This window comes from Harpia harpyja, chromosome 16 (assembly GCF_026419915.1).
Source record: "Harpia harpyja isolate bHarHar1 chromosome 16, bHarHar1 primary haplotype, whole genome shotgun sequence".
NCBI classification, from domain to species: Eukaryota; Metazoa; Chordata; class Aves; order Accipitriformes; family Accipitridae; genus Harpia; species Harpia harpyja.
Genome location: NC_068955.1, coordinates 5,412,155 through 5,435,607, shown reverse-complemented (window position 1 = coordinate 5,435,607; position 23,453 = coordinate 5,412,155). Strand labels below are relative to the sequence as shown.

The window sequence follows — 23,453 nt, the reverse complement described above, 5'->3', positions numbered from 1 at the left end:
CTCAGCACAATACAAGCATCAATCTGTGGATGAAACCAGCAAGCACCAAGACAGAGAGAGCTTTACAAGTCCAAACCTAAATGCTTTAATACAGCTTGTTGCAAACCTTGTACAGCACTGTTACAGGCATTAACTGGAGTGAGAATCCACACAACTGCACCTAGAATTGGCATTATATATGGTATGGACAGTCTAGGTGACACAGCTGAAGGGGTTGCTCTCTCATGTTTACCTGCAGAAAATAGACCTGACCGACCCACTAAGCACTCAAAGTAATTCGCATAGTTACAACTCCCCCCTGCTGTGCCCTTTAACACTAGTTCAAAATAATACTTATTTCAGAAGGAGAAGACACCCCTGCACTTAACTGCCTCAGAGATTTATCGCAATCTCAAACAGGGACAAGGGGGGATGTAGCATTCATGGATTTATTTCTTATGCAATGCCATAACAGGGATTAAACACAAGGCATGTTGTTTTCATTACACGCAGTTCAAAACAAGTTATTCCAAGAAGACATTTTAGGTAGCAGAGGTTACCTAAACCAACATACATTGGTGTACACATACTCATATGTACATTCAACATATATTCAAGTAAACTCAAATAATTTGCCATTTAACCCACCTCAGGGGATCAGATTCCATAGCAGGTTGCTCATTACACTTACGAGCTGAATTTTACCTGCATGGCATGACCGGAGCAGCTCATGCCCTTTACACACATCCTGCTATCGATTCAAAAAGAAGTTGGTAAGAGCAGGAGCTTTTCCTACTCCATAGCCCTGAGGCATTTCCCCCCTAATCTGTACTTAATGACACACTTTGTTCTGCGCCCCCCACCAAAAGCATATGTAAAACGGTATTTTACTTTCACAGACCAGTATTTTACTTTCAAAGCAGTCAGACTTGCTCCTGAGAGAAAACAAAAGCCTCTCAAATTTATTTAACTTTGACACTGCTATCATCTTGAGGGAACTAATTCAGTGCTAGCAGACCTTAAAATACAACTTTGGAGAGCATCTGGTATTTGCCCTGATGCTATTCAAGCCATTTACCATTCCCATACTCCTATTTGGACCCCAAAACAGCCTCAGAGTCCATAAAACCTTGCTACAGCATACAATTTTGCTCAGGCTCTCCCAGTCTCCGTTGAGATTTAAATGGTTCCCACTGACACCTATTCTCCCATCCTCCAACAGAGAGCAGATCTCCCATTTCAGCATCGCATGGTAGCAAGGACAGCGTGGGTTTGCATAGGGCAAACGCACCCCAAGCTATGTTTTCCCAAGGAAATTACATTTTTTTCCTAAATCTAGAGCATCACTAAGTACTTAAGAAGAGGAGAAAGGATGCACAAACTGCTTGAACTTGTGCTGATCCCTGCCAGACACCCTCACTTGAACTCTCACCCATCCTTGGGCCCCCTGGATGGCCCGCCAAAGCCACGCTTATTTAGGAAAGCGGGGAGAAACCACACACACCCACATCATAAATTCAATCTACTTACCGTGAACCTGTTTTTTTATTTCTTTGGCAGGATCCAGCCACGTCTGTAAGAGGATAAAAACATTCACAGTTTAACAGACATCCCAGAAACACAACAGGAAACTGCAAATTGCTAAAAATACGGCAAAAAGACAACATTTGACATGAATGCAGCCATGGAAACTGGAGAGACAGTGCATTTTTCACAACTTTTACTCCAGTCTGTGGTCTCGGTGGGTGCATTTCCAACCCTTCACCTACCAGGTACTTGTAGGGGAGGCACAAGGAACAGGAGAAAAGAAAAAAAAGCAGCATATGAGAGCTGCAAGGACATAGCAGCAGGTACGGCTGCAGCTACATCCAGCTACGAGGGGCACTTGTGCCACACTTTTTTTTTTCTCCAGAACCTTTAAAAACAGGCAAATAGGATGTTTGCATTCATTTTAGGCACCCTGTCCCATACTTACCCTATTCAGAACAAAGATCGCCAAGACTTTCTATTATTAGCTATGGTTTTTAACGACCTAATCACTGAAATACGAGTGAAAACATCCAATCGCTGGGGAAGGCTGGAATCTTTTACAGGAGTGTGACATAAACTTCATCTCTTTTAAGTATGACTCAAGTTTCTAGTAATTATCTCAGCTACAAATTTAGAAATATATCCTTTTTTTCCTCCCCTCTGTAATTTGGGGTTTTGTGGGACAGTGGTGCAATATAAGCCTCAAAAAACAACTCCTGCTTTTGCCAGCACAGTCTGAGCAACTCCCGGCACATCCAGCCTGAGCCTTTCCCTTTGCAGCAGTCAGGGTCTGCCCCGCTGAAGGGGATGGCACAGTGCTAACAGCCCTCCTGGAGAGGCTACATTAAACCACATTCTTCATTTTCACAAGCCCTGAGCAGGATTTGGATGTCCAGGTCTCCCGAGGTGAAGGAATTAACTCATTGAATCCCCCAAGTTAATCTGTCTTGACCAGGACACGTAACTTCATGGCAGGGACACAGTGATACTTACATTTAATCTTATCTTTTTATACGCTTGCTCCTCTAACCTATAAAACTGGGGATACAAAATCCATTTGAAAGGTAGACATGCCACTTGCTCTCTTTTTAGGGCCACTGTTTTAAGCAGAGCATCTCTACATCCACGCTGGTGCCACAACTGGTCATTACTGCAGTGATAACAGCTGGGTTTCGGGCAGCCGAGCCCGGGGTGCAGTCATGCATCCTCGGCACTCATGCTGCCTGATCCAGCGGACAATGATGGGTACAGCAATTAACAGCACTTTTATCCACACTGTGTCATGAATTGGTGGGAAACAATCCTCCCTTTCAGAGCAGCATAAGCATCAAGCTCCTTCGGTGCCGACCAGCTGCTCTATCCACTGTCACAATCTCCTATTCCCACTGTCACCCTCTGCTATTCCTGTGTAGGAAAATGCCCATCCCCAGAAACATTTATTCCCTAAATATCAAGGTGGACGATCCCGCATACAACCCTTCCCTGTCCAGGAATATACACGTGCATCTCCACCTGCTCCACACAGCTGCAGGTGAGGTGCAAAAGCTCTTCCACTGGTTTCCTATTAAGATCATTTCTACTTGTGAATCAGCAAATCAAGTGTTGGGGCTTGTTTGAAGTTACAGCAGGAGAGAGATGGAGCTTCAGATTTTGAAGTTCGATGAAACATAACCAGAAAGGCTCCCCCCAAAAAAACAAAAATGGTGTTTTCCCCCATCAGAGCAAACCAGACTTCCACCGAGCAGCTTACTCTCCACTGGCGCTAAACCCATGCACAGTGGCTTTACCATCCTCAGCTCCCGGCTCTGGGACACAAATCTGACAAAAGTATCTGTTTTCAGTCCCTACGGTTAAAAAGCTGCACAGCTCCTTAGCCCTCATCAGCGTGGGGGGAAGGAGGTGTATGCTTTTGCATTTGGAAGAATCAATGCTAGCACACCTGGACGTGAGAAGAGCAAGTCCCAGAGGTCCCGGAGATGCAGCAGTGACCTACCCACAGCACAAGTGTGAGAAGTTGAGCGCTCCAGCTAAACTCTTTTTGCTCTTAATTGGATCTAAAAGTACACCTATCCCTCCCTCTGCAAGCACAACAAACTACTAGAGTAAAAAAATCCAGGCTATATACATGGAAGCAAATTTCACATACAAGAAAATAGTAAGACACCAGAGAGAGTAAAACAAATCCAAGACAGAGCTCTGCCTGACTCAAGTAGTGATGGGGTGTTACTTCGCCTGTGTATTAAAAATTCACACTTGCAATTATTAAGTATTTAATAACAGATGTCTGTCAGCCATAGTACCATGGCCCATAAGTGATTGCTGTAGGTGAAGCACGGGAACAGTCAGAAAGTGGACCAACGTAACTGGGCTAAAGGACATAAAAGTGGGTCCTTAATTTCAATTTAGCACACTTTTGGCTAGCTTCATGAAACAGAGTTTGAGTAATTGCTTGAGTTAAAGCATAACCAAGGGTTTAAAAGATAAAGACACTGCTTGAGTCTAACCAAACAAAGACCTTAAACTGAAACCATATGAGTAAGAGTTTTGTTATGAAGAGTCACATGCATTCTTTTGCAGGGCAAAGCCTCAACTCAAAACTGCTCTGGATGGCTCTGACCAAACCTTACAAAAAATTGACACCAGTGCCAGGGCAGCCAGCTTTTACTCCTGCTGACTGCTTAGCCTTGCACCTTTGCTGAACACAGGCTCCAGGACTGTGAAGTCCCTCTGCAGTACGTCGACATTCAGGCTCGTCTTCTATAGCCTAGGAGCAGCTAACCTATTCTTAAAATCACAATTAAAAACCCTGCTGCTTTTGTACAGTGAGAAAAGCCTTATCTTCCTCTAACTTCTTGAGCTACAGCTTTAAAAATTAATGGCATCATTTTGCAGTAAACTAATATAATGAATTTTGTCCAGGTGAAGATACAAGTTCATGTAGCTTTTTTACTAAAATCCACACTCCTGTAGTCATTTATTCACAATTTCTGCCTCTGTGATGACCCTTTTAGTCCTTTTTTGAGGAGGACACCAAAAGGAGTTTTAAGAAGAGCTCATGCACCACCTCCTCCCCAGGGGAGATGAACCTCCTTCAGAAGAGCTGAACCCACCCGGGTGCAGAACACCACACAACCACAGCTGCTTACCCTGGAGGTCGGTGTGTCCCATATGGCCAAACCAAAGTAGTCTTCTTCCAGGAGATTGAGGTGGTCGCAGACTTTTTTAAGTAGATCCTGCCCCTTGGCGTGTTTCTGCAAAAAGAAAATTCACACCAATTCATACAAAAGAAATTCTGTAGGACAGGCTGGTTTTTGCCTGCTCTCATTCATGGGAGAGGGGAGAAAGGGAACGTAATCAAACCACACTGTACACTGCCAAGAGGGAAAAAAGTCCCGAGTAGCTCAAAATCAGATCTCCTGGCCATTTCTGAGCAAGCACCCCTTATAGGAAAGAGCATCAGGCATAAAAATTCAAACCAGAGAGGCAATGGGAACTGCAGAGTCTCTCTCTGCTACCACCAGCTCCGCAAAGCTGAGCTTCTAAAGACGACTCCATAAACACCAAGGATTTGTATGGTTTTTACCTCCCAAACTACATCTACTGCACTGATATCTCCCAGCTCCAGGCTGTCATACAATCGAGCGTTTATCGAAAGATGATCAATGCAGGGTATGAAACTGCTGCTACAACCCACTGCTATAGTCCCCCATCTTGGGGGCAACCTGGCTTAGCAGGGTCACAAAAGAAACAGCGGCTCAGAACCAAAGACCATCATTTCCATGGCCTTCTCATCAACCCGATCTGCTGATGAAGCCTAGCTTCTCCAGTTTTGCCTTATGCACCAAAAGCTGCTTCGCACACAACTTCTTGCCTCAAGAAATACACTTGAGAATTCCTATCTCCTCTTTTCCCCCTGCCCCCCAAATCCTGCAGAAGTGAACTGGCCCTAGGAACAGATACCCTTTTAGTCCAAAAGCATGAAGGAAAACATCCCTGAGGCACAAAACTATGGTAACCAGGAGCAGCTAATTCTATTGAAGGCTCTGCTAAAAAGAAAGTACGGTTCCAGCGACGCAAAATAAGCTTTACTAATGCATCACTTGTGCCCACATCTCTCCTTTTAGTCATATTTGCACGGCAACTGATCCAAAAACATAGCCTTGTTTTATTCCAGTCCTTCAGCTGTGAGATCCTCAGTGCATACATTGTGACTCTATAGGTAACATAGTGTATGTGTTAGCCTGGATATTTCTTAAGGAACTGGCACTTAAAGACATAGGAATTAAAAATCTTCCATGGCTGTCAATTGGAAAGGATGTCTGAAAGCACTTCTTCTTCTTGAATAAAGGCATTTGTGCTGGTCTTTGCCTACACCTTTGCAATTCCTTCTCAATTAAGTCTTAATTGCCAGAGTAGAATTATACTGGCGTTAAAGCCAAGGGTACTTGTCAAGTCAAGAGGGTCTCACCGACACAGCAACCCCTCCTAATCCTCTCTGCAGTGCTCACCGCAATCCTCTGGACCTACAGAAAGAGACTTCTAATGTCCTGCTCAAGTCAGGACCAACCACACCACCACCAGCTCTCCCACCAACAGTGTCTGTGCAGCCTGTTGGTATCTGAAGGTGTTGCTGCAGCAAACTCGCACACAAAGCCACAGCAAGCTGCCAGCATTTTGGGGAACAGTTTCCTTTCCAGGGCTGCACACAAAAGCCCTAGCAAAGGGGAAGGCGATCAGAGCAGTGATGCTCCGAGCTGAGCCCAGGCAATAACAGCAGCAACGCTGTTACACAAACGGCCGGTGCTGACCTACTTGCCCAGGATCACCCAAGGTAACTGCTTTCACAAGGAGCCCTGTGCCCACATACCCTCTCATGGCCCATTTAGCCAGCGGGACTGGGGAAAAACAAGCTGATGGAAGTATGCTCGAATGGTAAGTACCGGATTATTAATATTCCGGACAAGTACTTCAATACTGAAATGGGGATTTCTGCTAGCTTTTTATTGCCCTGACAGCAAGACAGCCCTGTGAGAGAATGCACAAAATAAAGCAGAATAAAAGCTCTCAGATGAAGGGGTTTGCAGTGCTGTAAGTCAACATAATAATTTTAAATTGTTTACTGCAAATATATTCAACTGCAGGCTAAACACAACATGTTTTTCTTTACATCCAAGCTCCAGGATTTATGTTAGCCAGCAGCCTGATAGGCAAAGGTACCTTGGTTGAACAGAAAAGCACAAATCAATTTGACAACCCATTTTATTCAAAGGAATGGGGCAAAAGATATTTAGACAATCCCAAACTAACACAAAAACCTAAACTCTAGTCTGGGATACAAATGAGAGAGAAGATGAACAGCAAGTAAGATAACTTTTTTTTTTTAAACTTCCCTCCACCTTTACAAAGCAAGGAACCCTGGAAATTGTAGAACAATTAGAAAAAAAAAACCAAAACATTCCTAGGCACCAACACACTAAATAAGTTGCTACAGCTTACAGCAAGATTGTTCTGCAGTAAAGCCTATCATGTAATTCACTGGCAGAAAATTAGGCCTCTGTTAAATCGTGTTTGCGGTGATTTTTCAAGGGGAGGAGAAGGGAGAGGGAAAACAGGCGAAGCAGAAACAAACCCCAAAAGTACTTACATCCACGGAACACTCAAAAATGGCGTCATCCAGCAAGACAACTTTGCAGTACATGTTTCTGTGTCTTTTTACTGGTTTCTGGGCAGTTTTCAAATCCTTCTCTGCTTTGGTCTCCGGAGTGTCTTGTTTCGGCTCTGGCTTGGCGCACTCTTCCTTCGCTTCCCCTCCTTCCTTGCCCCCGAGGTCTCTGCTGTCTGGCTCCTGGTCGTCCCTCCTCTCCTCCTGCGCAGGCTGAAACCCCCACATCACCCAAGTTGCAATTTAGACATGTCAAGCAAAAAAACCATCACATGAAACGAGCATTGCATAGGTGCACTACAGGGCTGGGATCTCACCCCAGAATTAGTTGTCTGACTTAAATGTGTAACCCGGGACCTGGAGCAGCAGCTTGGGTGAGCAAGGTAATGATATTAATTTTTAAAGCCCTTCAAGTCATTCTCAAGTCTTCATTTAATAAAGGATGTAATAAAAAAGGAAAAAGGGTTGATTAGAGAAATCAGGGCAGATGACATCATGCATATCTTCATGGTCTTAATGACAACACCTTTTGAACTAGTAAATTTTTCCCCTCCTAGGCAAGACACCCAGTGCACCCACGGCACGTGCCCCCATGCTCCCACTGCTGCCCTGGGCGATGGGCTTTGCTCCAGTACGCTGGCCCCCAGTATGGCAGCAGTGACATTAAAAGGGGGGGTCAGTGCTGAGATTTCACAGCCATCTGAGCTGATCAAGCAGCTCTCTGCCACCAAAAAGGGAAGGCAGCCTTCATACCACTCTCCCTTTGCCTACTGAAGCACTTTGCAAGCCAGTTTAATTCACTAAAATAGCAGAAAGAGATGCAGTTCGGGAACAGGAGGAGGAAGGAAGCTGGGTTATTGTTTTTTTTCCACTGCCATTTCAGCAGGTTAAACGAGTTCACGGCAGGCTCTGGCAAGTGCTGGAAGTGGCTCGATGCAGCAGGAACACGCAGCCACGGCAGAGGAAGAGTAAACCCTGTCTTTTCAGCCCATCGCATCTCATGAAATCACACCCAGGCACAACTGCACGGAGGTATTTAAAAACTAAATAATGTCCACAAGCTGCTGACTTCTGTTCCAGCAGGGCCGGGACAATCAGGAGCAGGGAATCAGTCAAAGCTCGTAATGCCCGTCAGTCAGCATTTATCAAACAGGCAGCACCTCACAAATGCTTTCACAGCAGAAATATCTGCCGAGTGTCACAGTTCAAAAAGCCACTGACGTTGATCTAAAATAAGAACTAGGAAAAAAAAAAAAAAAAGCATAAATGCTTCGTCTGAAACAAACAGCCCATGGTGAAGGAAGGCTGTGGGTGCACATGCGCTCAGAAGCAGCAAATCAAAGTTAAATAGAGAAAGAAATCATGCATTTCCTCTTCAAGTCACAATTTCTGGGCTGAAATTGCATGAAAATTTCCAGCTCCTCCCCATTCTGCTAATCTCAACCCTCAGAGGTACAAAACACGAGCAGAGATCATCCCATGGTTTTCACAGGCTCAGAAATTTGGGAAAAGAAAGAAAAAGGTGTTACCTACTACCTTTTCTACAACTTCGTAATTTTAAGGAGGTGGATTTACCATTACTGCTTACAGTTGGCCATGCTCTAACTCGTAAAGTATTGCTCCAAAAGTCAGAGTTTGCAGATATGTAACACCTCTCTAGAGCCCACTCAAAACTTAAGGCAGTGGGGTAAGTAATCCAGATTTTACCACGAATGTGCTATGACTCCAGCAATACACACAGGTTGGTTGGGTTGTAAGAAATCCCCATCTCAGGACAAGGGGCACCCACCTTTGTCTAACTCCGCACTAGTAACAGCAGAGCTGCAATTACCCAAGGAGTAAGAGAGGACATCCAATACCCCCAAATCAATAACCAGCTGCAGCTTTGTGAATGTCTCCCTGCGGGTGTGTCTGCCTCAGTTTCTATCATGCTTTAAAAACTTTAAATTTTGCATGAAAAGTGACCCTGGCTGTAAAGTGTAGACATCAGACCGCTACGAGGAGCTGGGCTCAGCCCAAGTGCTGTGCAGAAATCCCTGTCTACATGATGCATAAGCAGAAAGTATTTGTATTTGGCAGGCTCACCACCAGCCTGGACTGAACAGACGACCAAGTCCTGAAACGCCACACTTGCGCTCCTCGAAGTTCAAGAAATCCTTTCCCAAATCCACATCCTCTTGCAATCTCCATCTCGCACCACTGGCCTGCCTTTATTCTACACACACCAAGGACATCCCGATGAGCAACTGCTCTGTCACGAATTATGAATCTGAACCCTAGTTCTGATGTGACTCCCCATGCCTTAGCAGAATAAAGAGTCAGCATGGGGCTGTGAAGTGCGAGCACAATTTCAGGAGCAGGTACTTTGCAGCACAGTCTGATACAGGAATGCAAGAGTTGGAAGTATGCGATGCAACACAGGGAGCTGACAAGAGCCTTTTTAGCATCCCATGAGTTTTTCTGATCAAGCTTACTATCCTAGGATATGAAGGTTGTTATAGTTTTGGGTAAAAGGATGCATTTTCAAGAACAGAAGGGAGCGTGTCACACAGAGCAGGGTGTTTTACCTGTGTTTCTGCACTGCTTAAGGAATGGAGATCTAGTGATGGATCAGTTTTGAGCTCAGGCTCAGGAGCTGCAATTGGGGCTTTCACCAGGATGTCTTCATCAGGGCTGGCTCCTAAGCCTGGGTCTTTCTGGTCACCTCCCGCCTCTTTAGGAGCATCAGTGTCTTTGTCCTCTTCGGACACCTGAGACTTGGGCCTCCTGAGAAAGGATGAGAACAGGCGGGAGAGACCCCGGCCCTCAGAGGTGCGGCGCTCCTTCTTGCTTTGCTCCTCGTGTGTGGGTGTATCGCCGTTGGAGGCCTTCTGCTTCTGCCCCGCTGCAGGCTGTCCCTCCGACGCCTGCTGAGCCCCTTCCTCTAGGGAAGCCTCTTGCTTTTGTATTTCAGCAGCTCCTTCCTCCTCCTTGGCTTGCTGCTGCTCTGAATTGTCGGCGTCCGCCCCTAGACTCTTCTCTGTTGTCATGATGATGCTGTAAGAGAGGTGCAAAAGGTCTCAAACAAGAGTTTTCCAATATTTAAGTCTGCATTAAGCTATTCAAACCAAGCCACAAGAACAGACACACCACGTTCGCCAGTCACACCATCCTGTCCTGCTGACTCCAGCCTACAAATTCATTAAGAGCAAAACCATTCATTTTGCTAAGGTTTGCTTTGATAGAAACATCTCTATTGACATTTACCCATGCATCTTCAACCATTTGGATGACACTGACTCCAAACTGCTAAACGCTCTGGCACCACGTCTATAGCCTGACAAGAGCAAATGATTAAAAAATGCAAACAAGATTAGGGAAAGGGGAGGAGGTGGCAGAGGGTCTTGCTCCACTGGGCTGTCCTGAGGTCCTCTCTTCCACCAAATCCCTGTTCCCCTCTGGCAGCACTGGCTGTGGGAGCAGAGCAGTTGAGAATCACAGAATCATTTAGGTTGGAAAAGACCTTTAAGATCATCAAGTCCAACCATATGAGGACAGGCACATGACCAGGCAACCTTCCTGCTACTACGCCATGCCAAAACCCCAGACAGCCCACGATGGTTTGCAGCATTACAGCATCCTTCACCACCACGGCGAGTGGAGGGAGAAATCCGCTGCTTGAGAGTCAAAAATTGCACGGCCACAACAAATTTTAACAGCTGCTCACTTCTAAATGTCCCTGAAAGAGGCCACAGATCCTCACCATGAATGAAAAAGGGGGATATTTAAACATGATGAACCACACTGATGCTCTGCTCTGGACAGGACTCATCAGTGTTGATCAACTACGTTGACCTGCCCAAGAAAGGTCCAGTGAAAGAGAGCAGGCTTCAGGATTCATGAGATCTTTGCACTGCACATTGAAGAAATGTAAAATGAAAAGGCTTCCAAACAATCCCCATAATGGAGAGCAGATTTCTTCAGAGCCTGTGCTATTAAGCTGATGCAATGTTTATTTCAACTTTAGCCTGGGCTGTTGACACAAAAAGATGGAAATCACATGAGAAGAATATCTATTTAAGGTATAAAGAGGACCCAAAATAATCACGCTTTAGAGAGGATAGAACTAATCTTTGCGTGTTGCATCACATGCATCTGCAGCAATAAATTGCCACTGCTTACACAGACCAAATAGCATATAATCCAATATGCCTTTCAATCCCCCCAGCCCAAGCCTCAGCATACAAACATTTGCTCAAAATACATACTTAAAATTAAGAAAGATTTCAAGATGTCACCCTCCTACATATTATTGCATTCAACAATTTTAATTTAACTCATCCTGATTGCCAAAATAACCAGAGTGCTTGAAAGAGAAAAGCCCTCCTAGCTTTCCACACTACTCTTCCCCTGCGTTTAATGCAAAAGCTTATCATTGTTAAAGCTGTGGTTAAAACAAAGCAGCGTTAGAGACCTTCAGTGAATGTGTTTCTCCAGTGAATGTGTTTCTCCAGCAATGCAATTTTCCTGAGTTTACCAGGTTTGTTTTGTTTTCAGTTTTGGTTGGGGGGGGGGGGGGGGCGTTGCAAGGAGGGCTTTTGCAAAAGCAGGCATGGTAACCCACAGGTCTGTGCTCCCATCGGAGTGATTCAGAGGGGTATCACATCTGGGACAGGCTCTCTGAACTGTTTGAAACCTCTTCGCTTGGACGAGCTCCACCAGCCAGCTTTGGGATGAGCTGCAGGGCCCATTTTAGCTTGGTCTCCTGCAGAAGCCAGGTTTACAGCCTCATGTCCTACACACCATCTCCCCTCAGTGTGCTGTGCTGGGTTTCTCCAAACCCAATGGAGAGGTGGAGGCCACTGAAACAGCAGCTTTCTACCTGCACTGAGGAAACGGGCATCCAAGCAGACAGCCTGCACGGGCAACTGAGGGCACCTGATGCACCAGGGATATTGCAAGGCAAAGATGCTGCCAAAATCCAGACGTGGCAAGGCTCCAACCTAGATGGAGACGCAGATGTGCAGAAAACCACACTGCATCAGTTCTCCTCCTCCAGCATTTCGCATGGGAGAAGACAGGACAGCTTGGCATAGCCCACAAGGCAACAAGAGCACCCAAGGGTAATTCTCCAAAACACTGTTGAGTTGGGCATTATGTCACCTCATTTCCCCAGAAGTCTTGCAGGAGTTTGTTTTTGCAAGATTATCACAGAACAGGCTCCACGAGAAAGCTGTAAAATCCAAGTCAAATGAAAGGCTACAGTGGATTCATGCAGGACCCAGCTGGCTCCCACAACCACCCTCGAGGAGGGGGCAGCTTCACGCCTGCTGCTCGCTTTGGGGGGAAAGCAAAAAAAATCCACAGTGCTGAATTTCCTTCTCCCCTAAACGAGTAACATCTGCAGTTCAGTTCAGGAGAGGTTTTGAAGGGGCTGCGCACTCACTGGGGGGGCACAGGGCTGCAATTGGTTTGCTGATAGCAGCATGTGCGTGACTTGCCCCTGCAACTTATTGCTGTTTCTCTTCCTCCCGCGATCCCTTGCTAGGGATGCTGCTGGCCCTGTTAGCAACACACGGCTCTGTCTGCAGTCACCCCAGCTACCATGCAGCCAACACATGCTCTCAACAGCTCTCCAAAAATTCCTGGAGATGCTGCAAGGTGGTGCAGGGGCAACAAGCTACATTCAGCCAAACATACATCACCCCGAGCCCCTGATGCAGGACAGGCTCGCCATGGCCAAATCCCAGGGTGAAGCTCCTGAAGCCCTGACACGCATAGAGCGGGATGGACGTGTTGCAAGACTATCCCACCACGAACACACGAAAATAGCAAGCTCCCTTTTGCACCAGCTGCCAAAGCAGTCTGCTTTGTAGTTGCTTCCTACTGTGTTTGTTTTGAATAAATACATTTGTAAGCATCATTATCAAAACACACATTGGATGCATGTTGCTCTCCTAAAAATAAAAAGGCAAAACCAAAGCTCTTACAATCCCAACTGCAGGGAGGGCACAGCTGAAAAGCAGCTCTTATCAGCCGTGGTAAACAAGAGGGACAGTCCACAAACAAACATTTCCTCGGGACGTAGTTTTCTCTCTTTAAATACCAACATTTCTGGAACAAGAAATGTTTACTTGTTTGGATTTCAAAGCTGCAGTCACGGACCTTTCCCAGTGTGGGAAGGTGGGTCTTGCTGGCAATGAGCAAACGTCTCCACGTCTTTCCTCCACCCCCCGGGAACAACCTTGCAGGTCAGCCAGACCCCCTCGGCAGGGGTGGCGATGTGGAGATGGGCATGTACAAGCCCTTCCCTTCCCAATAAACATTTTATAGCGGCAGCCAGCACCAATAACTCACTGGGTGCAGGCAAACATCTTGCTGCAAGACCCAAGTGTGCTTCTCTGATGTGTGGGCTCATGGGTGGTTCCCTCCCTTTTATGTTCAGAAATGGTTTTGAACCATTGAACTAAGCTCTTGACCGAAAGCAGAGAGATCTGTGAGGAACATAACCAAGAGGCTGTGTTATTTTAAAAAAGCACCTTTACTGCACAAAGATGTTTGCTAAGTAGCATTTTGTTTCCAACCCAGCCCACACCAGAGCCAACATGAAGAGTGAGGTTCCTGCTCTGCTGCTCTTCAACTCATTATTTGGAGAAAGCACTGCCCACAGCCAAACCACAAGCAGGTTTTTATTTAAATTAAATTTTCTTCCATTGCTATTCCACAAGGCAATCCTGCAGAGCCTGCAGATGCCTCGGGAGCTCCATGGATGCTGGAGGAGGATGCTCTGCTCTTGTAGGAGCACCCAAGCAGTGCTGCTCACCTCCTGCTCTGAGCTACCATGCTTGTAAATGCTGGGTTTGGGGTTAGGGTTTTTTTGGTAGAGGATGAGGGTTTGATGCCAGCAGCCTGTAAAAGGCAGGCTCTTCACAAGTCTAGCGTAGAGAAGGCGTTTAACGCTACGGAAATAAGCAAATCACAGCAAAACTTAGATATGATCCCACATAGAGATTTCAGAGCAAAAATCTAATCAGAAAATAGTTCAAATATGTGTTTATATTTAAGCATTTTTAAGTTCAAGAACATGCTACTCCAGACAAGAAGACTTTAGCAACAGGAAGCAATCTGAAAAAAAGGTAATTAAACACACCCAGAGCAGCCTGTGGGGAGAAGACAAATAGGCTTCTCCCCGCCGAGGAGACCCGCACCACAGGTTGACCTCCCCACTGACAGCATCCCCCTTCACCTGCACCACATCAGCCCCCAGAAGAGGACCTGGACCTCCTGGTGTCCCACAGCACCACATCAGTGCTTCAGTGATGAGGAGCAAGCCCCACACATCTCTTCTTAAAAGGTATCAGCGACTCTGAACACCAAACGTCAAAGCAAACCGCTACAACCGCACCTTATGAACCTGCCGTCCCTTGCACAGCAGACCCTCCAGCCACCCAAATATCCCAAGACCCCCAACCTCAGCGCTCACCCCTGTTTCTGTCCAAGGGCATGGCTATAGGGAGCACACATCATCTCTGCGGGCTCGTTGTCACCTATACACTCACCCTGCTTCTCTGCATCAAAATCCTTTCAACAAAACAGACTTGAGGCTTAAAAGGAGTGCAAGGGCTCGTTGCTCATCCTGTTCCGAACATCCATGGTTTAATTCAACACTACTTAATATCTGGCGAGCAGAGGATAGCAAAACTCGGTTTCAACCACACACCGCTCCACTGGCTCTGCTCTTGCAGACGTCAAAAGACAACCACCCTCCAAGTCAAACCATTCCCCTTTTCCAGCCTGCACACATGCACAATTATTTCTCTAAAATACAGATTTTAGAGTAGCTCAACAGATCCCAACGGCTCCCTGTCGAGAAAGCCTTCAAGCCTGGAGGATGCCGAATTACTCACTCGCTGCGCCTGTGCTCCCGGAAGGTTGTCATTAAGTGATGGTGCGTTAGTTCTCTGGAAATAACAATGCTGCTCATTTGGGTTGTTTTGTGACAAGTTACAGAAGCTCAAAGAAACACTAATATTTAGATACGCGTCTATCACCATCTCCTACCTGTCAGGGTGCTCCAGTCTCTCTTATCTGGGCATACAAATAAGCGTAGTAATAGTAAAATCTAATTTAACCCTGCTTCCAAGGCTGGAAATATGATTTATGGCTCATGCCATAACTGACTTAATTCCCAGTGTTTTAGTCTTTCAGAGAGAGAAGAAAAAGGACTGTCCACCAGGAAGGTTCATTTCTCAGAAACACAAACCGTTTCACAGCAATGCCCAATGCCAGATAATGGTAATCACGCTGCTGGAACGAACTGTCTTGACCTTCCTACCCAAAAATGTGTGGCTTCACCAAACGCTACTGCTACAGCAAGAGCTGGAGACGAAGATAAGAAAGAAACTTCTGCTAAAAATAGGCAAAAAAATCAAATAGTTTCAGAGGCAGTGTGTTTTTTTTAAATGCATTCCTTCCCATTTCATAATGTGTGTGAAAAGCACACACAATTCACCAGGGAAACTACGCAGAATATTGCTCTGAAATAGATAGCACAGGCTGAAAATTCAGTTTTTTCAAGACCTGGTACGTGTGCAACAAACCTGCGTCTGCGGGTGGGAGAGGAGGGAACTGCAACCACCACAAGCAGGACTCGTCCCACGCTTGTGTTTAAGTCACGTATCCTACACGTGATTTTTACTACAGTTAAAAAAAACATAGCAGAGCGCTGTTTGTTCGGGTTTTTTTAAAACAAAATAAGAAATTCAAATGCAATAAAATAAGCCTCTCAATAAGAAATTCAAACTTTAAAATACTGTAAAGCACCAGAGCCTTTCAGAATTTATTTAATGTATTTTATTAATGGAATAATTACTGCTGGCATTTTATAACCCCCGTTAGAATTAACATGCATCATCTTTTTTGTGCTGGTACTTTGGGTCCTGAACAAAAGGGATGCTGTCGCTCAGCCAGCAACACTGCCTTACCCAGAGGGTAACAGGAGACTTCAGGAGCTTCGTCGAATGGGGAAAAATAAACCACCCAACACAACACAGATGGCACATTACAACTGCCCGGATTTAATTCTCACCAGACCAGCCCTCGTAATCTACTGTATGTCGGCAGCACCATGCCCCTCTTTCATCTTCTGCTATCGTACAGCTTTCCTATTTAAATGAGGGCAAAAAATAGTAGCTCACCATCTGCTGAAAGCAAATCATTTATGTCAAATTTAAGACTGGGCTTATAAATGACCTGACTAAATGGAGCAGTAAGTGCATTACAACTGAAGGGAGCTGGGAGCTCCTCCCCTGTATCCTCAGAAATCCTCACGCAGGAATTCATGGGCTTTGCTCATCAGTAAAGCGCTGAAATTTAAAAGAAAACATGTATTTGTCACTGGAACCTTATCTACAGCAATAGGTTTGGAAAGGCTGCCCATGTGGGACCTGTTAAGAAAACTCACTTGAACTTGGAGCGGTTGGACCCAGAATAGAGCCATGGGGAAGGCACATGCACCAGGCTGCCAGCAAAATAAAGCTGCTCATAGACTATCCCTCCTCATAGGAGCAAATCAGTAGTTTGCTAAAAAGACTAAGAAAACCATCAGTTTAATACAAGTGTTGCTTCCTATTCCACAGTGAGCAGCAGAAGCAACTCTTGGGGCTCCCTTCCCCTGCTTCAACAGAGGTCAGAGCAGAAACAACAAGGTTTTGCCTCGAATGCACGGTGCCTGCCAAAGCTTTCCCTCTGCAGAAACAAGTCTCCCAACCACCCGACCACACCAAACCCCCCAAGGAGGAAAGAGCGAGCTCAGCCTCACAGGCAGTAGTTGCACCAAAACCCTCCTTTGCAGAAGGAGCCGGTATCTGCCCGACCTCACAGAGGAAGGGAGGGACCCCCAGCACCCGTCCCCACCCCACAGGCAGCTCCGGCACCTGCACTTTGCAGATAGCATCCCCAGGGGCTGCTCCATCCACCAGCCTCCCATGGAGGCAGGGAGCGCGGGCAGCCCGGCACGCATGAAATGAGGCAGATGCCAAAATCTGTGCAAATAAAAGTAGCGGGAACAGTGCAGCCCGCAAGCTCGCAAGAGTGCCACGAGTGAGCAGCACTTCGTCACAAGCGAGCAAAGCCAAGGACACGCAGGCTTCGTCCCAGCAGGTCACTCCATCACAACCCCTCCTGACTTTGCACTGAAGGAATACCGAGAGTGGCGATGACAGCAAAACCGAGACGGTAACGCCAGTGCCGCACGTGACAACAGCCTTCTTCCTCCAGCAGCACACCGCTTTCTAAAGCAACAGTTAAACAGAAATAAGCAATAGATCTCAATCAACTGAATAGGAGGATTTTTTCCATGCATTATTCATAAGGGGTTTTTTTCCCTGCCTGAACACAGATGTGTTTACTCACACTGTGCCTCATTTACACTCAAGGTTTAACATAACAGGGCTCATTTTCCTTCCTTACAGTTTTTCAAGCACAGGGCTAAAGCGCTTTTTGCTTTTGTTGTTTTCCCTTTGGCTGTTTCCAAACCAAAGCTATAATTAGAACCCAAGAGGGACCTACACACTCCTTTGATAAAGAGCTGCCTGCTAGATAAATACCACCCGTGCACACACACACACAGGCACCTGCCAAGTACGTACCGCCGCAGCACCGAGAACCAGAAGGATGTTTGATGCTAAAAGCTCTTAACCGGCTTCACTGTCTGCTGCTGCTCTGCAGCGGGTGGCAACAGCTCCGGTTCACACGCGCGAGCCGTTCTTCTGCTGTGTGCTGGGGACGTCGCACTTAACCGCTTTATTTGTAGTTATACGGCTGCAATACAATTTGCATTCATCCAAGCGCCTCAAATACATCTGCCACTCCCTGGTACAACGCCCAAAATTCATTAAAAATAACCTATCACGCCAGTTATTTTTACATTATTAGCTGCACCAAAATGCACAACATTTAATCTATCTAAGGGAACCACTCTACAAGAAGGGTTGGCACGGCCCGAATCATGCTAGGCTTGCCCTCTGCCAAGCCCAGGCAAAAGCTAGCTGAAAGCATCCCCAACCTGGGCTTTAAGCTGGGCTTATTACTTCAAGATTGCCACTGCGTATGAAGGATATTTAAACAAGTTAGCACCTACACTACCCTAAGCGGATTTCAAGACCTCTTCTCCTTTAAATCAGCTATTGCTTCTCCTCCTCCTGACACCAACACTCCAAAAATATTCAGTGCAAAGGAGACTCATTCTCCCTGGCAAGAGTCTGCAGTGAGGGATACCCCCAGGACACACTGTCTAAACCAGGGCTACAAGGGTCTGCCCAGAGGCAGCAGCGATGTAGTTTCGTTGCCATTTTAATGAGTTGGTACCAGCCGCCAGGCTGAGTTTATTTACGTGGTTTGCTCTAGCATGCTCACTGCAACCATCGAGCAACACACAGTGAAGATGGGGGCTGCAAGGGGACACCTACCTTTAAAGTAATTATCAGCAAGCCCTGAACATTGCACTTTTAAAGTTTAATGACCCCCACATAGGAGTGCTGGAAGGCACTGGCCAGCTGTGAATTATCCTACTAAATTCCTTAATTCTTGGTTTCCTCAACAGGATGGCCAAGCCCCAGTCACTTACACCTGCAGAGCAACACAGGGGAAGGAGAAGCCGGAGACCTCATCAGCATCCACCAGCCCAGAACGAGCCAGCCCCACCATGGCCACGGCCGCTGGCTCTGGAGACACAACTGCAAACGACTGGACGGGGTCACAACTGGGACAACTGCAAAAAGCTTTGACAAGCCCAGGAGGAATGAGTCAGCTAGCAGGGAGGTTTGTAAAGCTCAGTTTCACTGGGTGGGTACATACCACTGCAGGTATCATACTCAAACAGCCTGCATTGCTTCCGAGCAAAGGGAAGGCTTTGTTTCAGGAAGCTGCCACCCTTCAGTGTTTTCCCTTTTCTGAAGTCTCCTCTTCTCCTTCCAGGGCTCAGCATCACACGCAGCAACACCAGGACAGGGACCAAGGAGAAATCTGTTCCCACCACAAACCTCCAGCTGTATAGTCCCAGTACCACAGAAAGAACCCAACCTTTAACCATTGGAAAACTCACATGACCATGCAGCTTCGCTTTAGAAACCACTAAGAGCTAATTAAAGTCCCCCAACCAAACCAGAAGAGCCTGCAGAAGCACAAGCCCTCTCCAAGCTGGCTGCAGCTCCCCAAGGCACATAGCAATGGGGAATGCAAACTGGGATGCAGACCCCCAGCCAGCTGCTGACCTTGCCTCAAGACTAGGAACAGCAACGCATCTTCGGTCGGCACTGTGCACAGAAGGGAGGTGGGGAGACACCTGCTCCAGAAAGCTCGCCTTTTTTTTTTTTTTTTTTTTTTTTTAAATAGTGCAGGTGATGAGTTAATTCAAACTCTGTGCACCATTCCAAGAAAACATCCCATGGGGATGATCCCACTGCACATCTCTGGGCTCCTACCTGGGCCCAAGGATAGCAGGCAAACACCTAGCACCATTTAAAGCCTAGGTGCAACCATGTTCTCAACCAGACCTGGCCCACAGGTAATAAACAGGCACGCCTGCAAACCAGTCATTCAGATGTTTTCTCAAATACCCGCACCCAAGAGTCAGATGCTGTTTGTAAAGCCTCAGGTTATTTGATTGGGACAAACTCAAGTGCCACCAGGGCCCCAGAAGGACATTGCCCCAACGAATGGAGGAGCATCACGCATGCATTTTATGTCCCAGACACGCGCTTGGGACACTTAACACAACCTCCACAAGGATGGTTTTCTTCCCACCTTTCCTGCTCATGATGCTCAGTGACCCCAAAGTCACCCTTCCTGCTAGGTGGCTTCACAAGCTGGAGGGCAAAGGAGAAGATGGTTCCTGGAAAATCACAGCAGGCATTGCAACACCTCCCGCAAGGAGGGTGTTCCCCCAGCAGCCCTTCAGGGATCCTGCGCCCACACGGCATGCGACACCCGCCTGGAGTCAAATAAGCAATGGGAGATCATAGTGTCAGGATTAGTGAGACATCCTCATTGGTAGTCCCCACCCCATGACAAAGTAGTTCTTCTCTTAGCAAGGCTAGGGAGAAGCCCACATTGAGCACAGCTTCCTAATAGTTCCATTACACAACGTTCACTGTCCCAAATTTGGCACAATACTGCCCATTTCATGCATGCAAAAGCACCTCACGGATGCCTGAAGGTCCTGCCCTGTGTCCAGCACCTCATACACAAATCTCGCTTCTGCTTCTATGCAACAAGATCCCACACCACCATCCCAACAGCCAAGAGCTGGTGACAGGTCCAGAGACGGTGGGGAGACACCGGGACACCAACCCACCATGGGGTGACATGACTGTGACCTTCCCGAGGCTGCATCCCAGCACAGCTGGCAGGGGATGAAAATCCTCCCATCCCCACCAGGAACAGAAACCAAATGGGAGGGAGCGCAAAGCAGCAATTAAATATCTTCTGCGCTCAGCAGTCAATTACGCACAAATTACAGAGCAGCTCAGTCCTGTCACCCTCCCCAGAGCTGCTCCTTTCCGTACCCGATGTGGCTGCAGCAGAACCACCCTACCCAAGACTTGGCCTCCCAGCCATTTCCACCAGTCAATCTGTTTGTTTTTTCCACCCAGCAGTGAAATCAGGCAGCTTTAGTTTTTAATCCCCTTAATTAGGGGTGTGCAGCAGTCTTCATTCCTTAATTACATCTATTGACACATCTGATGCAACACATTTACAAACAACCATTTTCACTGGAGATGGCTTTGAATTAAAATTGCCATCTTTCCCACACTGGCTGTGCTGTGTCACCAATGGGGAGAAGACAGAACCCGGCTTTCCAGATGCTTTAACAAGACACACTCGCACATAGCTCGGAAATGCGATTTTCATTAAATAAGCACCTGTTTCTTTGGCAGGATTTAAGCACGAGGTGACTAGAGCGCTGAGGAACCGCTGGCAGTCTGCTTGAAGCAGCAGAGTGGGAGCGCAGCTATTAAAAGTTTGCAGCAAAAAAGTTACCATTTCAGGCAATACTCTCAATATTGACCCACGGGATAGAGGGACGATATTTCAATGCCTAATCCGGTTATTTTGGTATATCACCTTTCGGTGTAACTCGGCTAAAGGCGGACAACAGCGCATTTCATTTCAGTTGCTCAGCTGTCAGGAATCCCTTTGATCCTCTGGGAGAGCAAATACCCAGAGAGCACTTTATTACCACCACTTCTGCTGCCGAACCAAAATAATTACGCTGACACCTTCTGCCTGCCCACGGAGCCATTATCGCATTATTCCACGGGGTGTCTGTGTTCACTCTTGCTTTGAATTACTACACCGGACTCCCATCCTAATGCACTAATAGCTCACTAGGACACGGCAGCTGAGCTCCAGCATGCAGCGTGTCCTATCGGCGATGGGAAATAATAAGCAAGATATTAAATATCGTCTTGGGGGGAAGGGAGAGCACTGATTTAAAAAATGGGAAGGAAGATAACATGGCATTGCAAGTTTTTTTCCACTACTGGAGACCCAGGTGAGCATCCTCACTGGTCCCCGCAGCACCCTCCACTCAGCTCCTGCATCAACCCTCCTGCTCACCTTCACTGCAATCATTTGCATGGAGGAAGTGTGCACAAATGTTGCTTTCTTCAAACTACAGAAAGAAAAAGGAAGCGGCGTTCACCCTCGATACCTGCAGGGAGGGGGTCAGAAACACACTTTGCGCCCACATCACAGGGGCTGTTTGCTTGTATTTTCAGTTGCTGCCTTCCTTTCTGCACTCGATGGGTTGGTATGGGAAGGGGTTTTTGTAGGTTTTGATTTCACCGAACAAACACTAGCACTGCCGTGTTTGAGCAGTTCTCAAGAGGTATTTTTTACTTCTTCAACTCCCATCTTTGCCATCCAGCACCCTAAGAGGACAGTATGAGTGCCGAGTCTCATACTGGTGCTCCTGGACAGCCCTTGTATTTCTGAGTAACACACCACAGCACCTTCCTCTCCAGCCACGCTTAATTCTGCTGATCCAAACATCGCTCCACCCAGGAGTCCGTACGCTGCTCGATAGACACGATGCACTAGAAGGATTTCTCCCACCCTCCTGTCCGGCTGCCTTAGACCTGCTCTCCCCACCACTCCGCCATCGATGCCCTCCTACCTTCTCCCCGCTCCCGGGGGCTGCCCGGGTCCCCCCTTCCCCAGCCTACTCACACCTTTCCCCCCACACCCCTTTCTACCTTCTCCCTTTCATTCTGCATTAAACACCACACCGGGAGAAGCTTAACATCCCCGAAGGCATTAAAGGGAGCCTGGGCGTAAAGACAGGCGGGCAGACCACAGGCGTGCACGCTGGGGAAACCAGGGCATCGCTTTGAAGTTGTAAACCAGCTTTCTCCACTCCCACTGGTGCCGATACACACCACCGGTGCCGATACACACCACCGGTGCCGATACACACCACCGGTGCCGATACACACCGCTGTGGCACAGTCGGCACGGTGCCGGCCACTGCCCATCTGAGAAGAGAAGAGCAAACAGCTCACTACTTCTTAAACATTGCAATTTAAAAAAAAAATTAAAAAAAATGGGAGCCCTGCAAGACAAAATATTTCCTTTAGTAGGGATAAAGCGTATGCAGAAAAGAGAAAGGAGCCGGTTTAAATATCTCCCTGTTAAATTGTAGCTGAGCCTAGCGCTGCTTTCTGGATAAGCTACTGGTCTTGTGTACACAATTTAGCATCCCATTGATACTTATTTTACAAGTTAGGTCTCAGAATAATCCTTACTCTATTCAAAGTGTGCGCATATGTGTGTGTACGCACACACAACCAACAATACAAAGGCGGTATGAATAACTGCATGTTTTTTTGGAGAAGCTTTGCTTATTTTTCCCTTTTTTATATTTAAATCCCAGTTGTGCAATTGCCTCATGCACAGCTGAAGCCTCACTGAGCCCAACACTGCTTCATCCAGCTGAAAGCTCTGCAGACTCATGGGGACTCAGTGTGGCTCAGGTATTTATCAAGTACCAAAACCACGAGAAAATTAAGAATAAACCTTATTATCCTCAGTATTTTGGACTCAAAACCTACTGGTCTTGTCCAGCACCCAGTACTGAAGGCTGAATGGAGAGACCCAGCTAAAATTATGCTGCAAAAGGGCTGCGAGTGCCACAGTTGCAATACCAGACAAGTGAGCTACTCTTTTCACTGTGCTGCTGACAGCAGGAGCCACACAACAATATTGCTGAAATCCACATTCATGCAGCACAAGGGAATAAAAT

The 23,453-nt window shown here is 46.8% G+C and overlaps 1 protein-coding gene across 43 annotated transcripts in view; it reads right to left on the bottom strand.

Annotated features, from left to right (window-relative positions):
• The window catches only part of EPB41 (erythrocyte membrane protein band 4.1), a 97,352-nt gene that overhangs the window by 41,407 nt on the left and 32,492 nt on the right, over positions 1–23,453 (bottom strand). For 41 of the 43 annotated variants that reach the window (XM_052811091.1, XM_052811088.1, XM_052811090.1 and 38 more), the window contains 4 exons: positions 9,739–10,207; positions 7,154–7,384; positions 4,656–4,760; positions 1,510–1,552 (listed from right to left, as the gene is read on the bottom strand). In XM_052811091.1, the coding sequence (XP_052667051.1) occupies positions 1,510–1,552; positions 4,656–4,760; positions 7,154–7,384; positions 9,739–10,200 (841 nt within the window). In that variant the 5' untranslated portion in view covers positions 10,201–10,207. Of the gene's footprint in view, positions 1–1,509; positions 1,553–4,655; positions 4,761–7,153; positions 7,385–9,738; positions 10,208–10,913; positions 10,982–23,453 lie in introns of those variants that run through there. The other 2 variants (XM_052811089.1, XM_052811106.1) reach the window with 2 other exon arrangements.